We start from the raw sequence: 23895 nt of genomic DNA, 5'->3' as shown, positions 1-23895 counted from the left end.
CCAGAGAGTGAGTTTCCGAGTTCCTTCCACTCCTGCCGTAGCTGGCACTTGTGAGGTTTCAGGAAACGCTACTTGTTGGTGACAGTACAATGACCATAGACCACAGACGAAGATATCTAATGCACTAGAAAATTAAGCTGTCCATTATAATTACACTCTCTAGTAGTTTTTAGAATGCATCCTCGTATTTCTGGAAACTTCTTCCATTTAAGAATTTAGGATAAGAATTTAAGCTGAAGATAAGACTAAGATGGGTCAGCTACCAATACTCCAGCCTTATTTTTAAATTTTACTATTTTAAAAAAGATTTTATTGATTTATTTTTAGGGAGTGGGGAGGGGAGGGAGAAAGAAAGGGAGAGAAACATTGATGTGTGGTTACATCTCACGTGCCCCCTACTGGGGACCTGGCCAGCAATCCAGGCACATTCCCTGACTGAGAACCAAACTGGTGACCCTTTGGTTTGGTGGCTCCCTGTACCATCCACTGAACAACCCCAGCCAGGGCTAAATTTTATTTTTAAAACTGTAAAACAAACATAGTACATATTACAGGAAACGTACAAAATAAGGGAAAAAATCCGCGCACCACCTTGCGAACACAGCGATGCTAATCACTTCGGTTTTAAATCACCCAGCTTCACCCACCCTGGCCTTCCCGCATCTTGCAATTTCCACCCGGGCCCAGGGCCTGGAGCACGGCTCTTGGGGCGGTGCTACGGCGCCGGGTGCGTCGTCGCCATGGTGACCGCGGAAGACAGGTGTCTCGGCAGCAGTGAGAGGGAGGCTCAGCGCGGAGGGCAAGGTGGGCGTGGGGTGAATGGGCATCTCCCAACCAGGCTGCTCGGGCGGGGACTGGAAGGGAGGGGACTCTGCCTGTGCCCCGAGCTTGGAGTAGCGGGTCTCGCCTTGCGGGCAGTTTCAGGGGTTCCGGTAGGTCTTTGCGGGATTCAGGCCGCAAGGCGAACTCTGTTGCTCCCTCCGCTGGACCTTTTGGGTGGTGTGGCTGGGCTCCTCCTCTGTACAGTCCTCCCCAGGTTTCCCCTTTGTTTAACCCTAGGGGCCCAGGTCGCCTTTGGATACCATCTCCCAGAACTGGGGCTTAAAATTCTCAAGAGACTACATTTTAAAGAATGTAGTTGGCTTAAAAAGCCCTTAAGATCTGTTCGTCTACTACAACCTCATGCTGCCTTGACTGCCTCCTCCCCTTTGTTTCTGCTACTCCTGTAACCTGCGTCCTTCTGGTCTCCTTTAAGACTCCTACTCTTCGGTACTGAAGGGTCACCTGTTCTGGAAAGCCTATCCAGGACCTCCAAACTTGAGTCCACTTTAGATGTCCATTCGCTACTCGTAAAACACCCCTTATCACCATATATAGCGCTTACATCCCGTATAGCACTCTGTCAATACTCATTTACTTTGGCTTTCCCAAGACTGTAAAGACCGATGGGGTAGGGGCCATGACCTATGTGATTTTCTATTATTCGTGCCTTAGCAGCGTCAAAAGAGTTCACATGAACTTCACAGTTCAAAGGAAAACTTTGTAGACGGTTTTCCCACATTAATTCAGCAAGGCAGAGCAGGTGCTGTTCTTATTTGACTAATGAGAGTGAATTTAGCAAAGGCACCTAATTAATAAATATCAGAATCAGAGCCAAAGCATGGGCCTCCCAACTCACAGTCCATAGGCCATTCTGCCTTCCTAGTCCCACCCTCCCCCTCCTCTCACTCATATTCTCTATGAACTTGTCGTTGTAGGTAGTGGGGTGGCAATTTCCATTCATGTTATGCCTTTTGTGGGCAAAGAAAATGTAATTCATTTTTGTCTGTGACAGATCTCATTTCTCCCATGAGCGCTGAACTATTTTGATTATTAGGGGGAAAAATAATGGAAATACTCCATTGGATTTAGCTCAGCCTGGGCCTAAGGTTTAATTTCTCTTCTCCACAAGTGTTTGGGCTCTCAGATACCTTCTCTGACCCTCCTTTTGAGAGGGGGGCCTGCGGTTCTCAAAGTGTGGTCCGAGGAGTCCCTGGGGATCCCTAACACATTTTCATGGAATCTGCCAGTCACATGATCTTCCTGTCCTTAGACGAAGGGTGACTTTGCGCTGATTGTCTCCCATGTTACAGTGGTTTTCCAGAGGCTGCAGGAGGGGATAGCACAGGGTCCGTGACGTCACAGCAAGTGCAGGAGCAGACGGGTGGGTCGTCTGTCTTCTAATACGCCGGACATGGAAGAGATTTGCAAAAATGTAAAATAATGACACGTCTCATCAGTATTTTTTGTAAAAACAGTTATCTGACATATGCTATATTTTTTATGTTAACATGTCATTGTTTTAAGATGGATTACTAGGCATCTTGAAGATTTCTCAGGTTTAAATTCTAGTGTGGTAAATATTGATAGGCATAACCCACATAAACAAAAAGTTTTTTAAGACTGTAAAGAGCCCTCAGATCAGAGAATTTGAGAACTGCCACTGTAACCATGCTAGTTCTGTGTTCGTTTGGAAAGTAAGCTCCACTTCAGGATATAGGAAAGGTAGCTTTGAGTATCCTGGCCTGAATCATGTTTCCAGATTTGCTCTAGCTTGTCTCCGGATCTCTGAGTTGACCTGGGTTCACACTGGGCTCTAGACAGAATCACCTGTCTGTAATCAAGTGTTTGGTGTGGAAGAGCTGAAGGTTATTTACTCAAGACTTGACATAGGAAGACTGTGTATTTTTAAAAAAGAAAAGAAGACACGATAGCATCAACATATTTTCCTTTTGCGTAATGGGTGCTTTTGCTGGAGGGTTGATGTTGGTTCGATGATGATGAGAGGTTTTGCTTACTGAGTGCTTGCTGTGTGCTTGGTCCAGGTGTATTCTAGAGAGGAATCAAGAAACGTTGTAGGAAGAAGGTAGGTTAGTAGCTTGGCCTAACTAGAATTTGACTAGTAAGAATGGAGGAAATAAAAAGCTATTCTAGGCCAAGTAGCAGGGGTGTGTGTATGTGTGTGTGTGGGGGAGGGTGGACAGTTGGATGCCAGGAACTTGAAAAGATGATAGATGCTAGATTTCCTTTGCACTGTATTTTTTCAGTAAAATGAACGAAACATAAGACTTAGACCAAATCTTATGGTGGCGTCGTGGCTGATTGGCTGACTCAACACACATTCCTAACCCCATGTACCTTGCTTGTTTTCCTTATAGAGGCAGGAAGAAGCTTTCTTTCTTTTTTTTTCTTTTGTTTCTCTTATATATAGAAGCAGTTGGCCAATAAATCTGGCCTTTGAGATATAATTGGAAGTTTGTTGGGACTTGGTAGGAAAGACTTTGATTTGCTTTCCTCTTAAAAGTGGTGAACAGCACTAGGGAGAAAAGGGATTCCCCTTTCTTCCTGCCATGAATGTAGGCACGATGCCAGGAATTATGACAGCCATATTGTCACCATGAGGCAATGCCATGATAATGAACGTCTTACACACTGTGATGGAATACAGAGACAGAAAGAGCTTGGATTTTTTTTTTGAGCCACCGAATCATCTTCACCTTTAAATTTCTTATGTGAGAAAATATTGTACTTTAAAGTCAGTCTTGCTATTTGTTGTTTGCAATCAAAGGATTCCTAACTTCAACAGCTTAGAAGTCTTATACACATTTAGTGAAGGTGGAGATTAATGTAGGGTTATAGTAAAACGAGATGCTATTCTAACTAGATCTCCTTTCCTTCTGAATGACCAAATCTTATGCATTCCTTATGGCCCAGCTTAAATGCCCTATTCTTTACTAAGTGTGTGATCCCCTTTATTCCATTTTCTGCATCTTCCTACCCCACCCCTGGGGACACCATCCTGAATTGTGTTCAATCTTGTTTTTCTTCTTCGTCTTTTAGAAATAGTGTTGAATTTGTATTCCTAAAAAGTCTATTTTGATTTTATTGGCTTTGAACATCACAAAAATATGTCTTGATATATATAATGTTTTGGATTTATGCTTTTAGTTAGTATTACATTGCTAAGATTCATTCATATTGTGCACCTTGGTTATTTTTGCTGTATACCAAATTACCCCGAAACTCAGTAGTTAAAACAGCACACACTTGACTTCTCATAGTTTCTCTCGGTCAGCATCCAGAACTGGACCTTTACCTTCAGGGTCTCTCACAAGGCTTCAGTCAAAGTGTCGTGTGGGGCCACTGTTATCTCAGGATTCAATTGGGGTGGATCGGATCCACTTCCAAGTTCACTCAGTGGTTGTCAGTGGATTTAAGTCCCACACCTGCTGTTGGACTGAGGGCCTCAGTGTCTTACTGGCTGGTGGCCAGAGATTGACCCCTGTTTCTTGAAAAGCAGCCCTCTCCATCACAGCACATGGGAAGGGCCAGGAAGAGAATACTGGTAAGACGGAAGTCACAGTCTGTTGTAAGTGGATTCTGGGAGTGACATTCCATCGCTTTAGAGGAAAGTCACCATGTCTAGCCTTCGTTCATGAGGAGGGAAGGACACAAAGGTGTGAATGCCTGCACCCAGGGTGCAGGGTGAGGGGCTTTTGGAGCCTGTCAGAGCTGCCTAGCACATGATCTGTGCATGTAATTTGCTCACTTTCACTACTATATGGGATCTTATGTGGATATGCTGTAGTTGGTGCTCCAGTTAATGGGCCTTGTCTTTTTTCCCCACCCAGGATTTTTGCCGTATGAACAGTGGTGCTATGGGCATTCTTACATATATGAGGGGCCCATGACCCTCCTCTCTGAACCATTCCCAGTTTCATATGTGTTATGCCAGGGTAGGCATTGGAAAGACTTCCTGGATTAGGTCTAGCTGGAATTAATCTTGTCCCTTCTAGATTTCTATAGCGCTTCATCTCTTGTGATACTTACCATTTGTCACCTTGTATTACACTTATTTTATACATGTCACCTTTTCTCCCTTGAAAAAGTTGTTGAGGGCAGGAAATAAATTGGGTTCTTCTTTGTAATTTGCACGATACCTATCCCTCACTTAGTTTACAGTATTAGTAAGCTTTCAGGAAGCATTACCGAGTGACTGAATTCTGTCGAAACATCATCAGCACCTAATTTTTCCACATCTTAATAATCTGGTTCCAGCGATCCAGCTGTGTTTCTTTACTTCTCCCTAATAGGGACTCATGTTTAGGCAGGTGAGACTCTCTAATGTTCTCTTTCGATCTTTTTCCCAGTGAATCTTGCCCACCTTGCTCTCTTCTTCTTATTGAATTTACTATTTAGCATTTTAGTATATGTTCAGGCAGTGTGTTGACTGTGTTCACTGATGGTAGGTGCACAATACACTCTTTAATTGAATGGATGAAGTATTTTACTTTATAACTATTTTCACCCAGTTGAGAATCATCACCCCATCTGTATTGTCAGTGGACTGACTGAATAAATATATAAATTCCGATTTGTCTTGAGTAGATTTCTATTACTTTTTTTCTTGTTGTCTCAGGTAATTTTGGAGTTAATGGAGTCAGAGGGACCCCCAGAGTCAGAGAGTTCAGAAAGATCAGTATTTTTATCCCAGCAAGGAGAAGAAGTTGAAGAAGGAGAAGAACAGGAGGAGGAAGAAGAGGAGGAGGAAGAGGAGGAAGAGCCGGAGGAAGCAGGCCCCGTGAATCCCCTCTTGCAGCCTGCTCTCACAGGGGATGTGGAAGGCTTGCAGAAGGTTTTTGAGGACCCTGAGAACCCTCATCATGACCAGGCCAGGCAGCTCCTCCTGGAAGAAGACATCGTCGGCAGGAATTTGCTGTATGCAGCTTGCATGGCTGGGCAGAGTGATGTGATCAGAGCTTTGGCAAAATATAGTGTGAATCTGAATGAAAAAACTGCCAGAGGTATTGTCTTTTTTCCCTCATCTGTGTTGCTCAGGACTAGCTCAGGATGTGGGTATTATCTTTAAAGTTGGATAAATTGGATACACCTTCCTTCTATTGTGCATGTATTATAAGGATGTATATATACATACATATATATATATATAAGGATGTGTGTGTGTTGACACGGTATAGCATAGCAGTTAAAAACGCAGACTTCACTATTTACTGTGAGATTTGGGCAAGTGCTCTAGTCATTTTCTGTCTCTGTTTCTCCATCTGCAAAATGGGACTAATAACTATTTTGCTCATAGGGTGTGAGGAGTATTAAATAAGATAAATAAAAGTATCTCATACTCCGAGGCACGTAGTAAGCTGGTAAATGGTAGATGCTCAATAATAATATTGCGCGATGAGTCTTGGAGACGGTGGTGGTCCATCGGACCTGGCTGTCCCCCCATTCTGTTTGTCAGGTTATACCCTCCTCCACTGCGCTGCCGCCTGGGGCCGTCTGGAAACTTTGAAAGCGCTTGTGGAATTGGATGTTGACATTGAAGCTCTGAACTTCCGGGGAGAGAGAGCGCGAGACGTTGCCGCTCGGTATTCCCAGACCGAGTGCGTCGAGTTCCTGGACTGGGCAGGTGAGGACACCCACAGGGTGTCGGCAGATCGAGTGACTCACCCGTGCGCTTTTCGGTGTGCGTATGTCCTGCGTCCATCAAAGGTCAAAAAGCCGCGTGCTCTTTTGAGTTTTACTGACATTTTGCGTAGGTCATTTCCCAGGGCTTTAGCAATGCCCTGGAAAGATTTCAGGAAGATCCACTTTTGTAAGTATGCATGCGTGCATCGGTCGAAAAACGAATAAAGGTGACGATCATGGCATTCTTTTTGCGTAGTGATTTGCAGGCATATTTCATAGCAGGCGTTTATTAAATGCTTACGGAGCGTTGTTGTGGATACAACCGGTTGTTCCCGCCCTGTGGGCGGTTGTTAGCTGGGGAATGGTAAACCATAGGCACACCCTGCCATTAAGTAACGGCAGCAGCAAGAACCCTTCCCTAAGGGTTAAAAGGAGCACGGCAGGTCGTACGTGCTGTGCAGTGGACGGAGGCTTGAAGTCAGAGCGCGCTGGAGTTGAGACGGGCCTTGGAGAAGCGGTGGGATGATACAAAGCACTTCGCCCAGTGCTTGGCGTGCAGTCCGCACTGGAAAAACGCTGCCGCTGTTATGACTGCCCGATGGCTCCCTTCAACATGGGGCTCAGGTTTTCACTTCGTTTCTGTAGCCACTGGGAGCCGGCGAGAATTTTTAGGTAGAAGAGGAAAAGGATGCAAGTGGTATTTAGGAAGCTTCGTCCTGGTAGCAGTAATCACCTCGCTTACCAGTGAAAGGAGGGGGGACTGGACAATTCATGGAAATAAGGAAATTGAGGGAAGGAAACCCATTGGGAGGAAAAAGGCGAATTAGACTTTGTGGACTGATTTGCAGGTAATTTTCCTCTTGTCCTAAATGTTTTCTAGAAGCATAATTTCTGTCAGTGCCTTCAATTTTATAATTAGCTCTGTAAGTAAAAAGAAGACAAATTACAAAGAATTTAATTGACCCCCCACTTGAGTAGTTAATTGTATTACAGGTGAAATTCACATTGTATAATTTAAAACCTATTTTTGCTTAGAAAACACCATCCGGGGATGAATTTTGCTGTAACTTTTCTGAACAGAAACAGTTTGGGGCTTATGGGCACAGAGTTTCATTGGTTTCCTCTCTCTAATATCCATATGTTTCAGTTAAGGTCCTTACATTCTTGGGGATTTTATACCTAACATTTCCTAGTGATGGAGATACAAGAAGATGATAATACTATAAACTAGTATCCTGTTTCCAGATTAGGGATAGAATTGTAAGGATTGGAGCTTCAAGAGAATGTAGCTCTGGAGCGTCAGAAACACAAACAATACGACATAAACTTGAACATTTATTGAGTTCAGACTTCCAAGTGCATAAACTGTTTCCCTTCTTTGTTCTGGTGATGAAGGTGGGAGGCACCTGGAGGGGTTTCAGGAGCTGGGGACTCTGTACCCCAAAAAGTCCTCTACATACTGCTGAAAATCCTATTAGAGGTAAATGTCTTTGGGTTTTTGAGGTTCGGACACTCAAGAGTCTCCCATTCAAAGAAAAATATTTCATTGTCCTGTGAGCAGCAATCAGCTGACAGCTCGAAGCTTGGAAGGGATGGAACAAGCGTTTGTGGAAATGGGGTAGGATTGTGCCAAGAAAGAGTGGAAGGAAGGAGGGGAACCTGGAAAGTAGGACCATAAATAAACTTAATGACCCACAATAAACTAAGGTGTTATTCTTTGCCATTACCGTTAGAGGCTATAGAGTTATTTCTGTTTCAAGGATTGTTTAAAAAAATTTAATGGTATGTTATAGACCTGAGATTTTCATATATTTCTGGGATTTTTCATATTTTTAATCCAATCTTCTGTCCTAGTCTCAGATTAGCCTCCCAGTTTTTGTTGGATGATATGGTAACTATACTGTAAAAAAAGTTGAGGTGGCTGGGCAACAAAACTCCAGAATTAAAAAGGAAATGTTGATATTCAATTCATCATTTATCATGCTAAAAATGGAAAAATTATATTTAAAACATTGATCTATTCCTTAATACTTCTGTGCTCTTTTAGCAAAGGGCATCTGAGATGGGAAATTAAGTCATCTTGTGGCCATAAAATTTGCTCAGGAAAGTAAGAAAAATCGCAAATATTATTTAAATCAGAGATTTATTAAAACACTGAAGATTCTGTTCTATGATTGGTTAACAATTAGTAATGTAGTACATTAAAAATACTTAAATTTGAAGTAGTGATAGTGTACGATCTTTTTCCCAGTACTTTGGTAAGTTTGGATGTCTTTTTTTTTTCAATTCTCACCTCTGGATATGTTTATTAGTTTAAGAGAGAGAGAGGAAGGAGGGGTGGAAGAAATTAGTTTGAGAGAGAGAAATATTGATGTAGGAGAGAAACATCAATCAGTTGCCTCCTGTCTGTACTCTGAGAGGGAATCAACCCCACAACCTAGGTATCTGTCCTGACTGGGGATCGAACCCATAACCTTTTGGTGTATAGGATGACACTCCAACCAACTAAGTTGGACAAGGGCAAGGGTGAATGTCTTTTTAGCTGAATAGAAATAAATTTTCAACCCAGACTTCTTTGGAAAATTTTCAGTAAAGAAAGTAGCAAAAAATTACAAAGGCTCACAAAGAACCATTTTTAACCTTATATGAGTTCTCTCATAGAATCCTTGTGTAGTCTCCATGGTGGATTAAGCTGCATTCACATTTGGATGATTAGGGTACCCTCTCGCTCCTCGTCTATCCTTCCTCTTTAGCTTTCGGTGCTTGACGCTCTTTGCTGTGGGATGGTGGGATGCCTGATTCAGGTACTCGGTCATCACTGATGTTGTGGCCAAGAGTTTGCAGAGTAACTGGTCAATGTCATTGATGGACTGGCTTTCTAGTTCATTACCTGCTGTATCTAAGGAGGCTTGTTTTTTCTGCTAGAAGGGGGAAAAGGAAATTATATTATAGGTGGGTTTTTTTCTTACTGTAGTTCAAATTAAGTTTTCTGGAGATCTATACTTAAACTTCTAATACTACACATTATTTAATTATACAAGAGAAAGGTTACTACAGAAAACAGTACAAGGGCAGAAGAATGCTCTTTTGTGTAGTTCCTGTGAAAGATAATAAGTGTTATCACCATCAACAAACATTTAAAAAGTGCTTTTTTTATAGTTAGAGCATTCATCTAGGAGAAAGTGTTTGAATATTGGCAAAATAGATCCTTTTACTAAACAGCCTCGAGGCATAATCAATAAAACCATAGTCATTTCAGAACAATCCGATTATTGTAAAGGTCAATGAGCTTTTAAGATTGCCTCGAAGTATGGTGCTGTTGGCAAAGCAGGGAATTAGTTCAAGGGTGCCATTCCCCAGAAAGTTACCCTAACATGAGACATTACAGTTCATTTAGAAAATAGGTGCCAACCTTTATATACTTAGCTTTCTTCGATCTGGAAGGAGTCTAACGGAAATCTTGTTTCCGACCCTTCATTTTATGGGTGAAGCACCTGAGAAGCGCCTGGTGACTCACCTCTGGGCCCAGACACATAACTTCATTTCCTGTGCACCCTGCTCACTGTAACCCACTACTTTTTTTCACGTGTTTTGTAGCTTGAAATAGAGGGGTTGGATTAGATCGTTTAAGGAAGGACCTTCTAGTTCAGTACTCATTTGCTGAGCACCTAGTTGTGCAAGGCGCCGTCCAGAGATGCTGGTGGTGAGTGGCAGGGGCCGGGTGAGGTAACAAAGAGGAATAAGTCGTGGCACTTTCCCTCGGAGAAGCTGGTAATCTTATGTCTTAAACTCTGAGCTTCCATAACTATTTCTATTTGCGTCACTCATTTACCTTTTTCTTGTGTTTCTTCCATTTCATCCACAGGTAATGCACCGATAAAGCAGCCAGAATTAAAAAGATGGCCTGTGCTAAAATATACATGAGATATAAAAACCCCTGAAATATGTCCATATTAGCAAAATTGCAACCTAGTTTGTTTATAGGGTAAGGCAGACAGTGAGACGGAGAAGGCTGAACTTTCAGATCAGGCATTTCTTCTGGAAGAATCTCCCATCCAACCTTGGCCCAGATAGTTCCATCACAAATGCAGACACTTTCCTTGAATAAGCAGATAAGCAACAGAGGAAAGATTGGGGATAGTTCCTGGAGGGACATCTTCCTGTCTCATTGGGACGAAAAAAGTCTATAGCCAAAAATGCAGTTGGAGACAGAGTGGAAATGTCCTGAGCATTGGTTAATACATGCTCTGAGTGTGGTCTTCGTAGTCGGCAGATACATTCACCACTGATCATTGTTACATATTCAGCCATAGTGATTCAGGGGGAGCCAGTGACATCATAACCGCACTGGAACTAAAAGGTGTCACCCAGCCAGGCACCCGGGGTTTCTTGGGGGAACTTTTTCTTGCCTTTTTAAATCAGAATTATTTGAGCGTCTTCAATTTCATGAAAAATGAAGGCCATACGAATATCTTGCCAGCTAATAAACTGTAATCATATTAATGAAATTTCATGGAGGTGATGAACCCTAACCCTTCACACCTTTCTATAGTACGGCTGTTTTACATCTTCTTTGAAAATATCTGTAGCCATACCATTCCACACAACGTACAACCTGCTCCTGGTTTTTTGTTATTTTCCTTGTTTTTTTTTTCTCACTCTGAAAGATCCCTCCTTTCACATAGTTAAGCAAGGAAAGTTCTACCCCCTTGTAACCCTGTCCCCTGGGTGGCAATGCAGTGCTATCAGGTTGGGGGGGGAGGGGTGGGGAATTGGGCACGGTATGTGGAAAAAAGGTAAGGTGGTGAGAGAGAAATGTACCAAGGGCTTTACTGTGTACCAGGCACTGTGCCAGGATTCTGGCACGCCTTATACGACATTTAGCTTCACCCTTAATGATGAGCCCAGGAGGACTGTGCCTTATTACTTACATTGTGCAGAAGGGGAAACTGACATCAGAGGGGTTTGGGAATCACAGTGGTCTGAGTGTTTGTGTCCCCAGAATCTCACACCTGGAAATCCTAATACCCAGTACAATGGTATTAAGAAGTGGGGCCTTCGGGAGGTAATTAGGACATATGGGTGGGGCCCTCGTGAAGGGGATTGGTGTTCTTTTAAAAGGAAAATGATTCAGATGTTGGTACCTGGAAGTGAGGTGCAGCTATGACAAATATATGAAAATGTGGAAGAGGCCTTGGAATTGGTAATGGGCAGGTGGGAGGGTTCTGAGGTGCACGATGCAAAGAGGCTTGAGTATACTGTTGGTGAGACACACGGACGTTAGCAGCGCTGCACAATGCTAGGGACATAATGGATGCCCCAAAGCGCCGTGTGGGTCGAGTGTCATCGTTCCTGAAGTTCAGGGAAAGCACCACAAACGAAGTCTCCACACAGTCGCTGTAAAGCTCTGGGTGTGTCATAGTCCATTGCAGCGGAGCAAATTTGTCTTACTATTGTACATTTTACTGCCCTGTTCTTCAGATGCAAGGCTGACTCTGAAAAAATACATTACAAAGGTCTCTACAACTGTCACAGATGCCGAAAAGGGACCGGGGAGATTCCTTAAAGAAGACAAGGTACTACGTTGTGATCCTCGCTTGTCCTAAAGTCTGAGATGTTTGCCTCGAATCTTCACTTTCCGCACTCACACTCCAGAGGTGGGGGGCGGTCCTTCCTGCCGTCTCCTCCCTCACTTCCCTTCCCTCCTCCCCTTTCTTCCCTCCCTCCTTACTTCCCTCCCTCCTTCCTTAATGAACTGCTCAGAGTGGATGGACTCATAAAACCCAGTGAAATAATATTAAAGAGTGGCAGAGAGAGGTACTAAGTATCTCGCCCAGCAACACGAATGAAGCTTGGGAAAGTAGTGTTCGGCCAAAAAAAATTTGCCAAAGACAACCTAGATTTTTACAAAGCTCAAAAGCAAGCAGCATCAAACTGTATTGTTTAGGGATGCCTACCTATGAGGTAAAGCTATTGTAAACAGGGAAGTAAAGGTGTGAGGGCAGACTGTGGTTACCTTGAGGAGGTGGGCGGGGCAGATGGAATTGGGGAGGGGCACAGAGGGGGGCTTCATAGTACTAGAGGCCTTCTACCTGGGTCTTCTGTTGATTAGAAGGACCCACTAATGCTCATTGTTTTGCTTCAAAACTTAGATATACATCATTTCTTTCAGGGTATATGTATATATGTATTACATGCTTTTAAGGTGCCAAGTTTCATGTAATGAGAAAGAGGCACATTGATGTAAAGACAGCTAATTGAAAGCCAGCTTGCATATTTAGTAGGTTAAGTCTTGCACGTGGACTGGTTTATTGCTTCGGATGTACATTCACACAAAAGATACACTTGAGGTATCAGGGATGAGTTTTGGTTTTAAATTATTTCCTGCATTTCTCTGCAGCATCGATGTTCTGTGAATTTCCTTGTGACCTTCTAACGAAAGAGAATTAGGTGTTGCTAAAGCGTTGATGTCACCGAGTCTGCGAACATGATAAGTTACACACTTCACTTGTGGTCCATAAAATGCTTTACAAAATCACACATGAAACAAAACACAGGCAAAATTAAAAACTTAGAGACATGCAGTGGTAGCCACTGTCTTAGTACCTGGGGGCCACGCGTGTCTGACGGTGGCTGTATCGGGCACGGTGGGTACAGATCATCACCACACGAAGGCCTGTCGGATGGTGCTGGTTCAGAGAGACTGCAGAGTCTTGCTTTTCGGTAAATCAGTGGAAAGTACGTTTTCTGTTTCTGTCTCTAGAATACCATCCTCAGTGCCTGCCGTGCAAAGAATGAGTGGTTGGAAACCCACCTGGAAGCTTCTATCAGTGAGCTTGTGGAGCAGAAACAACAGTTAGAAGACCTCGTGACTCCGATCTTCATAAAAATGGCTACACCACGTGAGTTGTGGGGAAAGTGGTTTGAGTGTCAGAAAAGACGAGTACTGGGTTCCAGGTTGTTATTCTGAGGTACTCTGGTTTGTAACAACCTTCAGTAAGTAGTTACAAGTGCTGACCTGTGATATAACTCCTGAGTTGCATTCATACTTTTAATATTAAGAACTTAATGTAATACCTGAATTATTTCTGTAGAGAATGTCTCATACTAATCGTAATGTTATTACCTTTATTAATAATTTAATTTCACATAATTTCCTCTGCCTTTAATGTTAACCAACGATTTATAACTAGGAAGGCATGTTCTCCTAGGAGATAGAGTGGGCAAGTTTGAAAAAGCGTTTTCGGTTTTTTAACTCTATATTTTGGACAACCTGTTGTGGTAATATGGTCCCTGCGAATGGGGAAGGTACAGTCCTCGATCTTGGTGGCAGGTATACCTAAGATATTAAAAAATATCAACTTTATTAATGGATCATTCTCATATCATAGAATTGTAGTTTTCAGTGTATTTACAGACTTGTAGAATCATGGCCACTGTCTAATGTTAGAACATGTTACCACCCCCAAAAGAAACCCCACACCCATGAGCAGTCACTTCCATTCCTCCCCTGCCCCTGGCGGCCACTAATCTACTTCCTCTGTCTGTGGATTTGCCTGTTTGAGACGTGTCTCAGTTAGAATCACACACATGGGGCATTTAGTGCCTGGCTTCTTTCACTTACTTAGTGTTTTCAAGGTTCACCCATGTTGTAACAGGCATCAGTATTCCTTTTTATGGATGACTAATATTCCATTGTATGGGTTCACATTTCTTCGTTCATGAGTTGATGGGCATTCGAGTTTCCACTCTTCTGACTATTGCAAATCATGAACTTTGGTGAACAGATTTTTGTGACCACGTGTTTTCATTTGTCTTTGGTCGACTTGCCGGGAGTGGGATTGCTGGGTCCTTTTGTGCTCCTGTGTCTAACTGAGGACCCACCAAAGCGTTTCCCATTTTCCACGCCCACACGCAGTAGAAACGAGCGTTCCGGGCTCTCCACATCACTGTCAACAGTCGCTACTGTCTTTCAGACCAGTCTAGCCCACCGAGCCGGTGTGAAGTGGTATCTTAAGGTAGTTTTGACTTCCGTTTCCTTATTTACTAATGATGTGAAGCATCTCTTTGTGGGTTAACTGGCCATTTGTATGTTTTCTTTGGAGAAATGTTTCTTTGAATCCTTTGCCCATTTTAAAATTGGACAGTCTTTTTATGGTCGAGCTGTGAGCATTCTTTACGTGTGTTGGATTCAAGTTCCCTATCAGATAGATGATTTGCAAATATTTTCTCTCATTCTGCGGATTACCTTGAAGCACACGGCTCCAAGTTTGGTGAAGTGCAATTTCTCTATTTTCCCCTTTTGTTGCTTGTGCCTTCAGCATCGTATCTGAGAAGCATTGCCTCATCCAAGGTCACCAAGATTTACTTTTATAGGGTTTTTTTGTGTGTGCATGTGAGAGTTTTGTATTTTAGCTCTAACATTTAGCTCTGTGACCCGTTTTCAGTTGTTTTTGTGTTTATGGTGTGAGGTAGGGGTTCAACTTTATTTCTTTGAGTGTGGATATCCAGTACCTAAGGTCTTTAAGTTTGTGGGAAGGAGGCTGTGGTTTTTCAGGTTAAGGTACCTGTCTAACAGTATGGCAGCTCGTCCCTTGCCCAGCGTCTGTGCCCAATATCTAGAGCCACTGCGTAGCACTCTCCCAGGTCTCCTGAAGGGAAGTGGATGCTTCAGACCGGCCTTGGCTTTAAGGAGCCCACCACCCAGTTTGTGCGTAAACACGCAGAGTTGACGAGGGAGACCTAGGGCGGTGTGGGCTCAGCGAAGTTCTGATGTGGGACTAGGGAGGCATTCGGTATCCATGTGGCTGATTGGAGTCGAGTCTGTGTTAAGCAACAGTAGAAAATAAGGTTAGAAAGTTCAGGTGATCATTCCATTCCAAGTGCTGAGTTGTGAGCTTAGAAAGTTTGGGCTTTGTTTTCAGGGGCAGTGGGTTGCCATTAGGACTTTGGGGTGGGAGATAAGAGGGAGTTAGCAGGGACAGTCACCTGGCCTTCTCTGTAAGGCGAACTGGAGGGGGAGCAGTGGGGAGGGAGAAGGGGAAGACCTGCATTATCGGCGACACAGCCTGATTCCCACCTTCTCCTCCTTCTCCTCCCTCCACCCTGTTAGCCTGGCTCAGCAACTTCCCTCCTTCCCCTCTCACACGGAGGAAGAGTCAGGAAGAATGGCCTCTCCCCAAGCCCCCGTGTCTCACACCTTCACACTGTGACAGTGTTAGATCTTGTCGGAACCTCCGAAAGGTCCCCTTCATTTCGTAGTGAGGAAAGCGCAGACAAGAGAGGTTAGGCACTTTATTAAAAAGTCCCTGTAGTCCACGGCAGAAGGCAGAACAATAATACTCATTGTGTGGGAAATGTGACCTCGCAGCTTTAAATATTTCTAAAAAGCATGTGTGGGGGAGAATACTTGAATTGACATACCAGCACCAGGGTTTAATTAACGACAGGTTCGGGCTGGGGCACACTGATTTTTATGTCTGTTATTTTCAAAACTGGCTTCAATTCACAACAACATGGATGGATCTTGAGAACATCATGCCAAGTGAAATAAGTCAGATGGAATAAGTCAAGGACCATCTGATTTCACTTGCGTGTGGGATATAAAACCGAGAGCAACCAGTGCACGAACAAGACAGACAAACAAGAACTCACAGACAGACAGCAGGATGGTGGTGACCAGCGGAAGAGTGGGGCCGGGGGAGGATGAAGAAGGTGGAGGGTTCAGATAGATGGTGACAGGGGGAGACTTTTGGGGGGGTGAGTGCACGATGCAGTATACAGGCGACACCTTACAGAATTGTACACTCAAAACCTATACAATTTTTATTAACGAACGTCATCCCGGCATATTTAATAAAAGGTGAAAAACTGGCTCATTTGTGAAAACTGGCTCACTTTTTGTTTTATATTGCAAGGTAATTAAATGTGATTTTAAATATCTGCTTCCTTTCAGGCCAAGTGAGAAGCGCAAGATCTGTGACCTAAGCCGTGGCTGGAAAACAAGCCAAGACCACGCCTTCTACTGCGCATGTGTTTCCTAAAAAGCCACACTTTCCTCTAGTATTTGTAAAGGCAAACCTATTCATGACAATGGAAGCTGAGAAAACAGAGATAAGGTCTTATAAAAAACGTCTAAGTATGAAACTGAACCAGCCCTGTTCTGTTCTCCCTTTGCCAGTGTGCTCACGTCCAGACCACCTGGCCTCCACTCTGCTCCCCGCACCCCGCCACGCGCGGTCCCCTGGGTGGGCGTTCCACGGCTCCTGGACAGCGCTTGGCTATGGGGCACAGACACCCCATGGAAACTTCAAAAGCTGGTTAGAGAATCTAATAACTTTCTATACAGTCGAGACAGGACATTCCCATCCCGTTGAAGAATTCTATGGAGGAAGACAGAGTGGCTGTGTCCGGGGAAATTTCCTTCTCCCTCCCCCAGAAGGAAAGCTGGGGGATGGCCCTCTGGAGCCGAGAAGCACAAAGGACAGTTTGGGTCGGGGTCCCCTGTCCACACAACTGTTACTTTTTATGTCCAAATTAAAATTTACCTGTGAGGTGGGATGCAGTTTTTTAGTAAACCTCTGGTCTTAAACCTCTTCCTGTCTTTAAATTAGGAACCAGAAATCTGTTCAGTTTTAGGTTTACGTTTCCTCTGTTCTGTAGGTTTGGTAATGCAGCTATTAGAACTGGCCTCCACGTCCCTATCCCTTCTGTTGTGTTTGCTGTTTTCTAGGGTTTAAATATCATTGCTAGTTTCATGTTACTGATTTGGAATAGACCTTTTCCGGGGTTTTTTTTCCTAGTGTATCTAAAAGCCCCTGATCTACTATGCTGTGGCTTTCTGGAAATGTTTTATAGAAAGAACATGTTTTTTGAAAAACCTGTTTTACTGTGTTTGTTTTTCTTATGCCTTTCTCTTTCCCCACCCTGAAAGTGAGCTGTCACTGAAGGGGGGGAGGGAAGGAAACCAGCAATTCAACAGTTGCATCTCAGCCATGGTTTGGGGGTAACACTGTTTTAAATTGGTCTCACAAAGTTTAAAGTCTTAGATTTTTTTTTTTTTAACGTATGAGCAGTTCAGTTGCTGTCAGCCAGAGAGCAGGGTGATGACTCCCACCCGCTGGGCCGCAGGTCCTGCGGGTGTCTGGGGCGGGGTCCAGAAAAGGAGCTCTGTGTTTGCTGCCCTCACCCTGCTCCGGATCGCGGGAAGTCCATTACCTTCGAGCACTGCACCGATGTGGGGAGAGGCCGGGTTTTTTGTTGTTAGTACTCCAATTCTGCCTTTTCTGAGCCTTGACCTTGATATGCTATTACTTTCTAGGCAGGTGGTCTTGGTGACTAGGAGGGATTCCCAGTCTCGCTTCAGAGTGCTGGGAAAGACAGGCCCTTTGGAGACCCCTGCTGCAAACTCCACTCTCCCCTCTTTAGTCACCTTTTAGTCATTGAGTGGGAACTTTGTGGAGCTTTTGATTCATTTGCTGATGCTGACTTCTTGAAGTTCTTTGTGCGGGCTCCTTTATGTTCTTATGGTTCCCTTACCTTCTTACGAACTGCTTTTCTAACTCTTTCACCAGCTGCTACGGTCGAGTATTTTCGTGTTCGAAATGCAATGCCCCAGTGCGATAGTATTAGGAGGTGGGGGCTTTGGAAGGTGAGTAGGTCATGAGGGTGGAGCCCTTATGAGTGGGTTTAGGTTCTACAAAAGAGGTCCTAGCCCTGGCCAGGTGGCTCAGTTGGTTGGAGTGTCATCCTGTTCACCAAAAGGTTGTGGGTTAGAATCTGGATCAGGGCAGTGGGTTCGATCCCTGGTCTGGGTGTGTGTGGGCGGCAACTGATTAGTGTCTCTCACATCAGTGTTGCTCTCTCTCCCTTCCTCTCTCTCTCTAAAATCAGCAACATATCCTTAGGTGAGGATTTGAAAAAAAAAAAAAGGCCCTAGATAGCTCCCTTGCCCCTTGCCCGTTGCACCACGTGAGGTTACAAATAGAAGACAGCTATCCAGGAAGCAATCTCTCCGCAGACGCCGAGTCTACCGGCACCACGACCTTGGACTTCGTCACCTCCAGAACTGTAAGAAATAAACGTTTTTTTGCTCATGCAGTACCTGGCTTATCTTATTTTTCTTATAGCAGCCCGAACAGACTAAGACACCACCTCCTCCTCTTAATTTTGCCTCCAGCTTGACTTCTCAAAAATCAGTCCTGTCTCATAATTTTATATGTTGATTATACCGCAGCAAAGCTGGGGAAGAAGTCAGTCCTCACCTTGGTGCAGTAGTCGGTACGCTCCACCCCATGACCACCTCTCTCTCCAATGTCAGGAGGAAGGGCCCCCCCTCCTCGGGGCACCGTGGTGCTGAGGCCTTGTTCCGTGTTCTGTGTCATTTTTCTCATGTCTGTTTGCCCATGCGACTTGTGAGCTTTTTGCGGGTAGGGACTTTGTCTTGCTTTTCTTCATACCAAAGGGCCAATAGGTAAATGAGTTAGTAAATAATAGTAGAGTGAATTCTCTTGAGGTGCTACCTTATTCACAGACCTTACTGGACTCCATTAACTTAGAGAGCTTGTTCACCTTATAGAAATGACTCCTGAACCCTATTCTACATATCCTGCTCGTGTCAGCACCCCACGCCATTCCTGTTCCCCCCGGCAGACAAGCCACACACACCCCATGTGTCTCGTTTCTTCTCTGACCTTCCTCTTGAAAGCTGTGTTACTGTTGAAGCATCGAACCTGGGAATTACCAGTTCTCCCTTCAGCAATCCCATTGGCCTGAGGGTCTGAGAACACATTCGCGTCTATCGATCTGTACCTTCAGCATGTTTTAAGGCATATGCTGCTTCTGACCTATCGTTGCATTGAATTATAGATACATGCAGAGAACAGTCAAAATGCCCGTATGTTTTGAATTTGGGCTGTTAAGCAGCAAGTTGTGTGAACACGTATAGAGTAATCACTATTTCAAGTGCATAGTGTAAATTAAAGTGAAGTATTTGAGAGTTGGTCAAGGAGAGGCTAAATTCAGTGGTTTAACTTCTGTGGTTTACAGTGGTGTCTTAGACGGTTGTATTTCATTGATTGGAAAGGTGTGAAAGACTAAAGGGGAGCTTGGTAGGACATCTTTAGGAAGACACCTGCTGACTGCTGTCACTCTCATTTAATGAAAGACATTTTAACACCAGAGAAGAGGGGACGACGTGTCCGGATGTGAGGCTCTACCCTGTGAGTTGGCTAAATTAAGTTTTACTATAGACTGTTACATTTTTTCATCTGGCCGTGTAGGGTAGGACTTTGGTCGAGAATCACAACGGGCCTGTGGTCCAGCCTTTGCGAGTTACTCCTCTGGACGTGGCTAATGCAGGCAGACTGCTCTTCGGGTTAACACGACACCCCAGGTTACGAAGGGCTGGCAGTCCACCCCCGTGTGTTTGATCTGCCATGTGACAGCTTGTACTGTTCAGGGCGACCACATCTCTTCTCCCAGGTGCTCTTCCTAGGGGTTGATCCTGGCATGCCCCACCTGGAGAGGCGGGCCTCTGTTCTCTCCTCCTGAATCTGGGCAGGCCTGGCTCTCGTGCTAGGGGTACTGTGCGATTTCCACGGATCATAAAAGGCAGTTAGTGGTGATGTAATTTCTGCCTGATTCTCCCGTGGTGCTCGCCCCCAGAAGCCAGCCTGTGGGGAGACCATGTGGACAGGAAGAGAGGCCCCAGCCCAGAGCCCTGGCTGAGCTCCAGCCAGTGGTCATTCTCCAACCTGCCAGCAGATGAATGAGCTGTTTTGGAAGTGGATTCTCCCATCAAGCCACAGAAGCTGACGCTGCACGGAGAAGAGACAAGCCTTCTCTGAGGGGCCCTGCAAAACGGCAGGTTTTGGTTAAATAAGTGATTGCTGTTGTTTTAAGCTACTTAGGTCTGCGTCTTTGTTATACAGCAATATATCACAAAAATTGGGATCCTGAAGTGAGAAATTCACAGCAAACCCTAAAATATGTGGCATTGCCTTTTTAGGATGGGGAGGGAGGCGGAAACCAGGAGGACCTCACTGAGAGTGTCGCTGAGAGCCCGTGGGGCCATCAGTAGATTATTGGCAGGATCTTTCCAGGCTTCTAGAGGCCATTTGTGGGAGCTTGCAGGAAAGAAAGGAAAAGTGTTGTTAGAAGCTGGAGAAAAGGGACCCTTGCTGTGGAATGAAGGTAAGTTTGACCCCACTGTGCTGCAAGCGATGAACTCGGTGATCCTGAGGAAGCCATTTCCAAACAGCGATCAAGTGCTACCGCTTTTTCCTAAAATGTGAGAGGGAAGGGAGGAAGTAAAAAGGAACAGTCCGGTTTTCAAGTAAAACTTCAAAGAAATATCCAGAAGCCCATCCTTGGTGGGTGTGAAAAGGAACTGTTTCTCATTCCTAGGCTTTCGAAACAGCAGAACGTTCTCAAATGAAGAGGTGGCTTCCGAGACAAGATGAAATCTCAGGTGGGATTGTGAGGCCACTTGGGGAGACCTTTGAAGTGCCCAAGGCGGTGCCTGGGGGAGCATTTGATGAGTGTGGCATAGGGATGAGAGAGCAGAACTTCATTGTCGCAAACCAACATCCTCGAAAGGAAACTAAAAATTGATCAGTGATGTTCATTGGTTTAAATTCACACTGTATTTGTTTTTAGGGATTAGGGTTGAGGCAAAAATACCTAAATTAGGCATCACAGAATTTGGGATGCATTTGTTCGCCCATGAAAAGTGGGTGATATTGTGTCTTCAAATTAAGGACCGAAAAACCAGTGAAAAATAGGTGTCAAGGATGGACATGGGGGTGAGAAAGTCCCACTGAAAAGGGAGTGGTAGAAAAAGAAAATGGAACGGATCAGTGGTAAAGTCAGAGGGGAGACAAGGTAATGTTGAAGGGAGTTAGGGTTGAGAAAGAGAAAGTCTATGTTTTAAAAATTTGAGAGGAGGTTCTGTCTACATGGTCAGTGACCGTTTCAGCTATTACATCAGGCAAAGAAAATCAGTTAGGACAGTTGTGGGTATGACACAGCCTGAGCAGTAAGAAAGCAAGCTTCCCTGGAACTGGGTCACTTAGCTGCTTCTGGATTGGTGGTGGGGATGACGTATGTAGCCAATCAGAAGGAAAGTGAGTTGGGAAGAAACCAATAGGAAGTAGGCGTGGACATAGCTTTCAGTGTGGTATCAGTTGGCTGTACTGAGCCCGGCAAACAGACCCAGAGCTGAGTGAACACTGTTCTTTGTGTTTTTCTACAGCCTTCATCTGGATTTCAATTTGGACACTGCTGGTCTTGGAGAAGAGCTTGATTTGAGAGTGAGGCTGTAGTGACAAGCGGGTCAAGCGAGGCTGAAAAATCACTGTGGTTTGTAGACCAAAGAGGTGCAAAACAGAACCAAAAATGAACTCTAAATATTATTGGGGATACTTCAGGAACCTCTAGGAATTTTTAGGTTAAGACCAGATGCAAGGAAAACTGAAACAGAATGAGTCCTTAGCACCACGGGGTAGACTGTGTCCTTCAGAAGGGCACCAGTGTATGGCAGTATTGAGGCTGAAAGTCAGTCTATTGTTCATGTGCCAAGCCACGTGCCCAGTTGTTAGGAAAGGGAACTTTTTCTAATTCACTGAAAGACACCGTATGAGCAAACCTCATCTTTAGTTCTTCCCTTTTTTTCCCAGGTTATTCAGCCCCCATCTTTTCCTTCCCCACCTAACTGGTGTGACTCAACTTTGGCCTTGGTCCCCCTTTGCCATTTGGGTTTTGGAGGGGTCCTAGAGGGGGAAAAGGGACATAGGATTGCAGAAGTGGCAGGGATTTCCGGAGTGACTTGCACCCATGGAGAAAGCGTTTCCCCTCCAAGAGTCCAGTTCATCGGCTATTTAGGGAGAGGCCAGGATGTGCCATGGACTGTGTGCCCAGCCTTAAAAGAAATGGATGTTCAGCCCTAGCCCTTCAGAAACTCGCTGTGCAGAGGGGAAGGCAAACACATCGCCATGGCATAGAGTGGCAAGGGCAATGCCACACAAAGCCCTCTGCCATGTGCATGTGGCAGTCAGAGACACACTAACACTGCTTCCCGAAAATGTTACCCGGGCAGGAGCTGGAACGGGAGGTGTCGGTGCGTGCCCCGTGGAAAGACGAGTGCTCAGCTCTGAGTGCGGCACAGTGTTAGACGGAAGAGCTTCGGGTGTCTGCGTCGGGTCCTGGCAGGTCTCATTTGCTCCTTTGTGCACATTATCCCAGGTTAGTCTGCAGTCTCGAGTGTGTCNGTGGCAGTCAGAGACACACTAACACTGCTTCCCGAAAATGTTACCCGGGCAGGAGCTGGAACGGGAGGTGTCGGTGCGTGCCCCGTGGAAAGACGCGTGCTCAGCTCTGAGTGCGGCACAGTGTTAGATGGAAGAGCTTCGGGTGTCTGCGTCGGGTCCTGGCAGGTCTCATTTGCTCCTTTGTGCACATTATCCCAGGTTAGTCTGCAGTCGCGAGCCTGTCGGTGACAACTCACTTGTGAATTCTCCAGGAAGGCCTGAGAAAGCAATGGCGGAGTTGAACTCTACCTTCTGGGGGCAAAGGGAAGGCATCAAACCTGATTTAGTCTGTGGAAGATCGGCGGACTACATGGTTGCTCCGGGGCATTTTGCAATGCTCGCCTGTTCCACCATTGTTTTGGGAGGTAGGTGGTGGCTTTGAAATCTCACCTTTCCTCTGCCCTTGGAGCCTCGGCCAGTGCAGAGAGTGATCACAGCCACATCCAAAGAAGGGCCCAGTGAAGTCGTAGACGTGAGTAAGCGCTGTCAATCTAGCTCCATTTCATTGTAAGTAGTCCCCACCCTACGTTCCTTGACTCAGTGACATTGGCCGAGCACAGCAGCGTGGTTGGCGTAGGAGAATAAGATAGTCCTCCACCTCCAGGAGTCCTTCTGTGGGGACAGTGGGCAAACACATTATTACAAGGCAATGTGGGTAGCACAGCGAAAAGGCATGGTCCACAGTCTCTGTGGAGGAGGAAGAGCCTCACACTGTCTGGCTGCCAGCCAGACCTCACCTGACCAAGAGGGCTGGGATGAGGGGAGGCAACGGGAGCGAACAGAGCCTAGACACAGGGTCACAGTTTGCGCGGCTGGAGTCATCAACTCTGCCTGTTGTGTTATGGGAAGATGAACTGCTGACCCTGACCCCTGTGAGAAATTAGGACAGGCCTCACAATAAGGATTTTATGTATTTACTTTTAGAGAGAGGGGAAGGGAGGGAGAAAGAGAGGGAGAGAAACATCAATGTGTGCTTGCCTCTCACGTGGCCCCTACTGGGGACCTGGCCTGCAACCCAGGCGCGCCCCCTAGACTGGGAATACAAACCAGCGGCGCTTTGGTTTGCAGCCCATGCTCAATCCACCGAGCTATGCCAGCCAGGGCAGGAAGGGCCTCTTAAACAGCG

The 23895-nt window shown here is 45.2% G+C and overlaps 3 protein-coding genes across 5 annotated transcripts in view; 2 read left to right on the top strand and 1 right to left on the bottom strand.

Moving 5' to 3' along the window:
- The first annotated feature begins 712 nt into the window (after window positions 1-712).
- ANKRD45 (ankyrin repeat domain 45) lies at window positions 713-18206 on the top strand. Of its 3 annotated transcripts, none has more exons than XM_037034960.1 (6): window positions 713-781; window positions 5459-5843; window positions 6296-6463; window positions 11944-12038; window positions 13226-13364; window positions 16418-18206. In XM_037034960.1, the coding sequence occupies exons 2-6, from the start codon at window positions 5474-5476 to the stop codon at window positions 16447-16449; spliced, it is 804 nt and encodes a 267-aa protein (XP_036890855.1). In that variant the 5' UTR covers window positions 713-781; window positions 5459-5473; the 3' UTR covers window positions 16450-18206. The 3 variants fall into 3 exon arrangements, with proteins under 3 accessions (XP_036890855.1, XP_036890854.1, XP_036890856.1); XM_037034959.1 differs by having other exon boundaries at window positions 713-804; XM_037034961.1 differs by lacking the exon at window positions 713-781 and adding an exon at window positions 862-932.
- Window positions 9150-10618, bottom strand: TEX50 (testis expressed 50). The gene is made up of 2 exons (XM_037035285.1): window positions 10295-10618; window positions 9150-9383 (listed from the first exon to the last, which is right to left on the bottom strand). The coding sequence occupies exons 1-2, from the start codon at window positions 10616-10618 to the stop codon at window positions 9150-9152; spliced, it is 558 nt and encodes a 185-aa protein (XP_036891180.1).
- Window positions 18207-22932: 4726 nt separating the features above from the next.
- SLC9C2 (solute carrier family 9 member C2 (putative)) overlaps window positions 22933-23895 on the top strand; it is a 50768-nt gene continuing 49805 nt past the window's right edge. The window contains exon 1 of the mRNA XM_037034984.1: window positions 22933-23134. Within this exon, the coding sequence (XP_036890879.1) occupies window positions 22999-23134 (136 nt within the window). The 5' untranslated portion in view covers window positions 22933-22998. The remainder of the gene's footprint in view (window positions 23135-23895) is intronic.

This window comes from Sturnira hondurensis, unplaced genomic scaffold (assembly GCF_014824575.4).
Source record: "Sturnira hondurensis isolate 20B ecotype Veracruz unplaced genomic scaffold, ASM1482457v3 Scaffold0022215, whole genome shotgun sequence".
Taxonomy (NCBI): Eukaryota; Metazoa; Chordata; class Mammalia; order Chiroptera; family Phyllostomidae; genus Sturnira; species Sturnira hondurensis.
The sequence above is the reverse complement of the archived record's forward strand: the minus strand, read 5'-3'. Positions and strand labels throughout refer to the sequence as shown.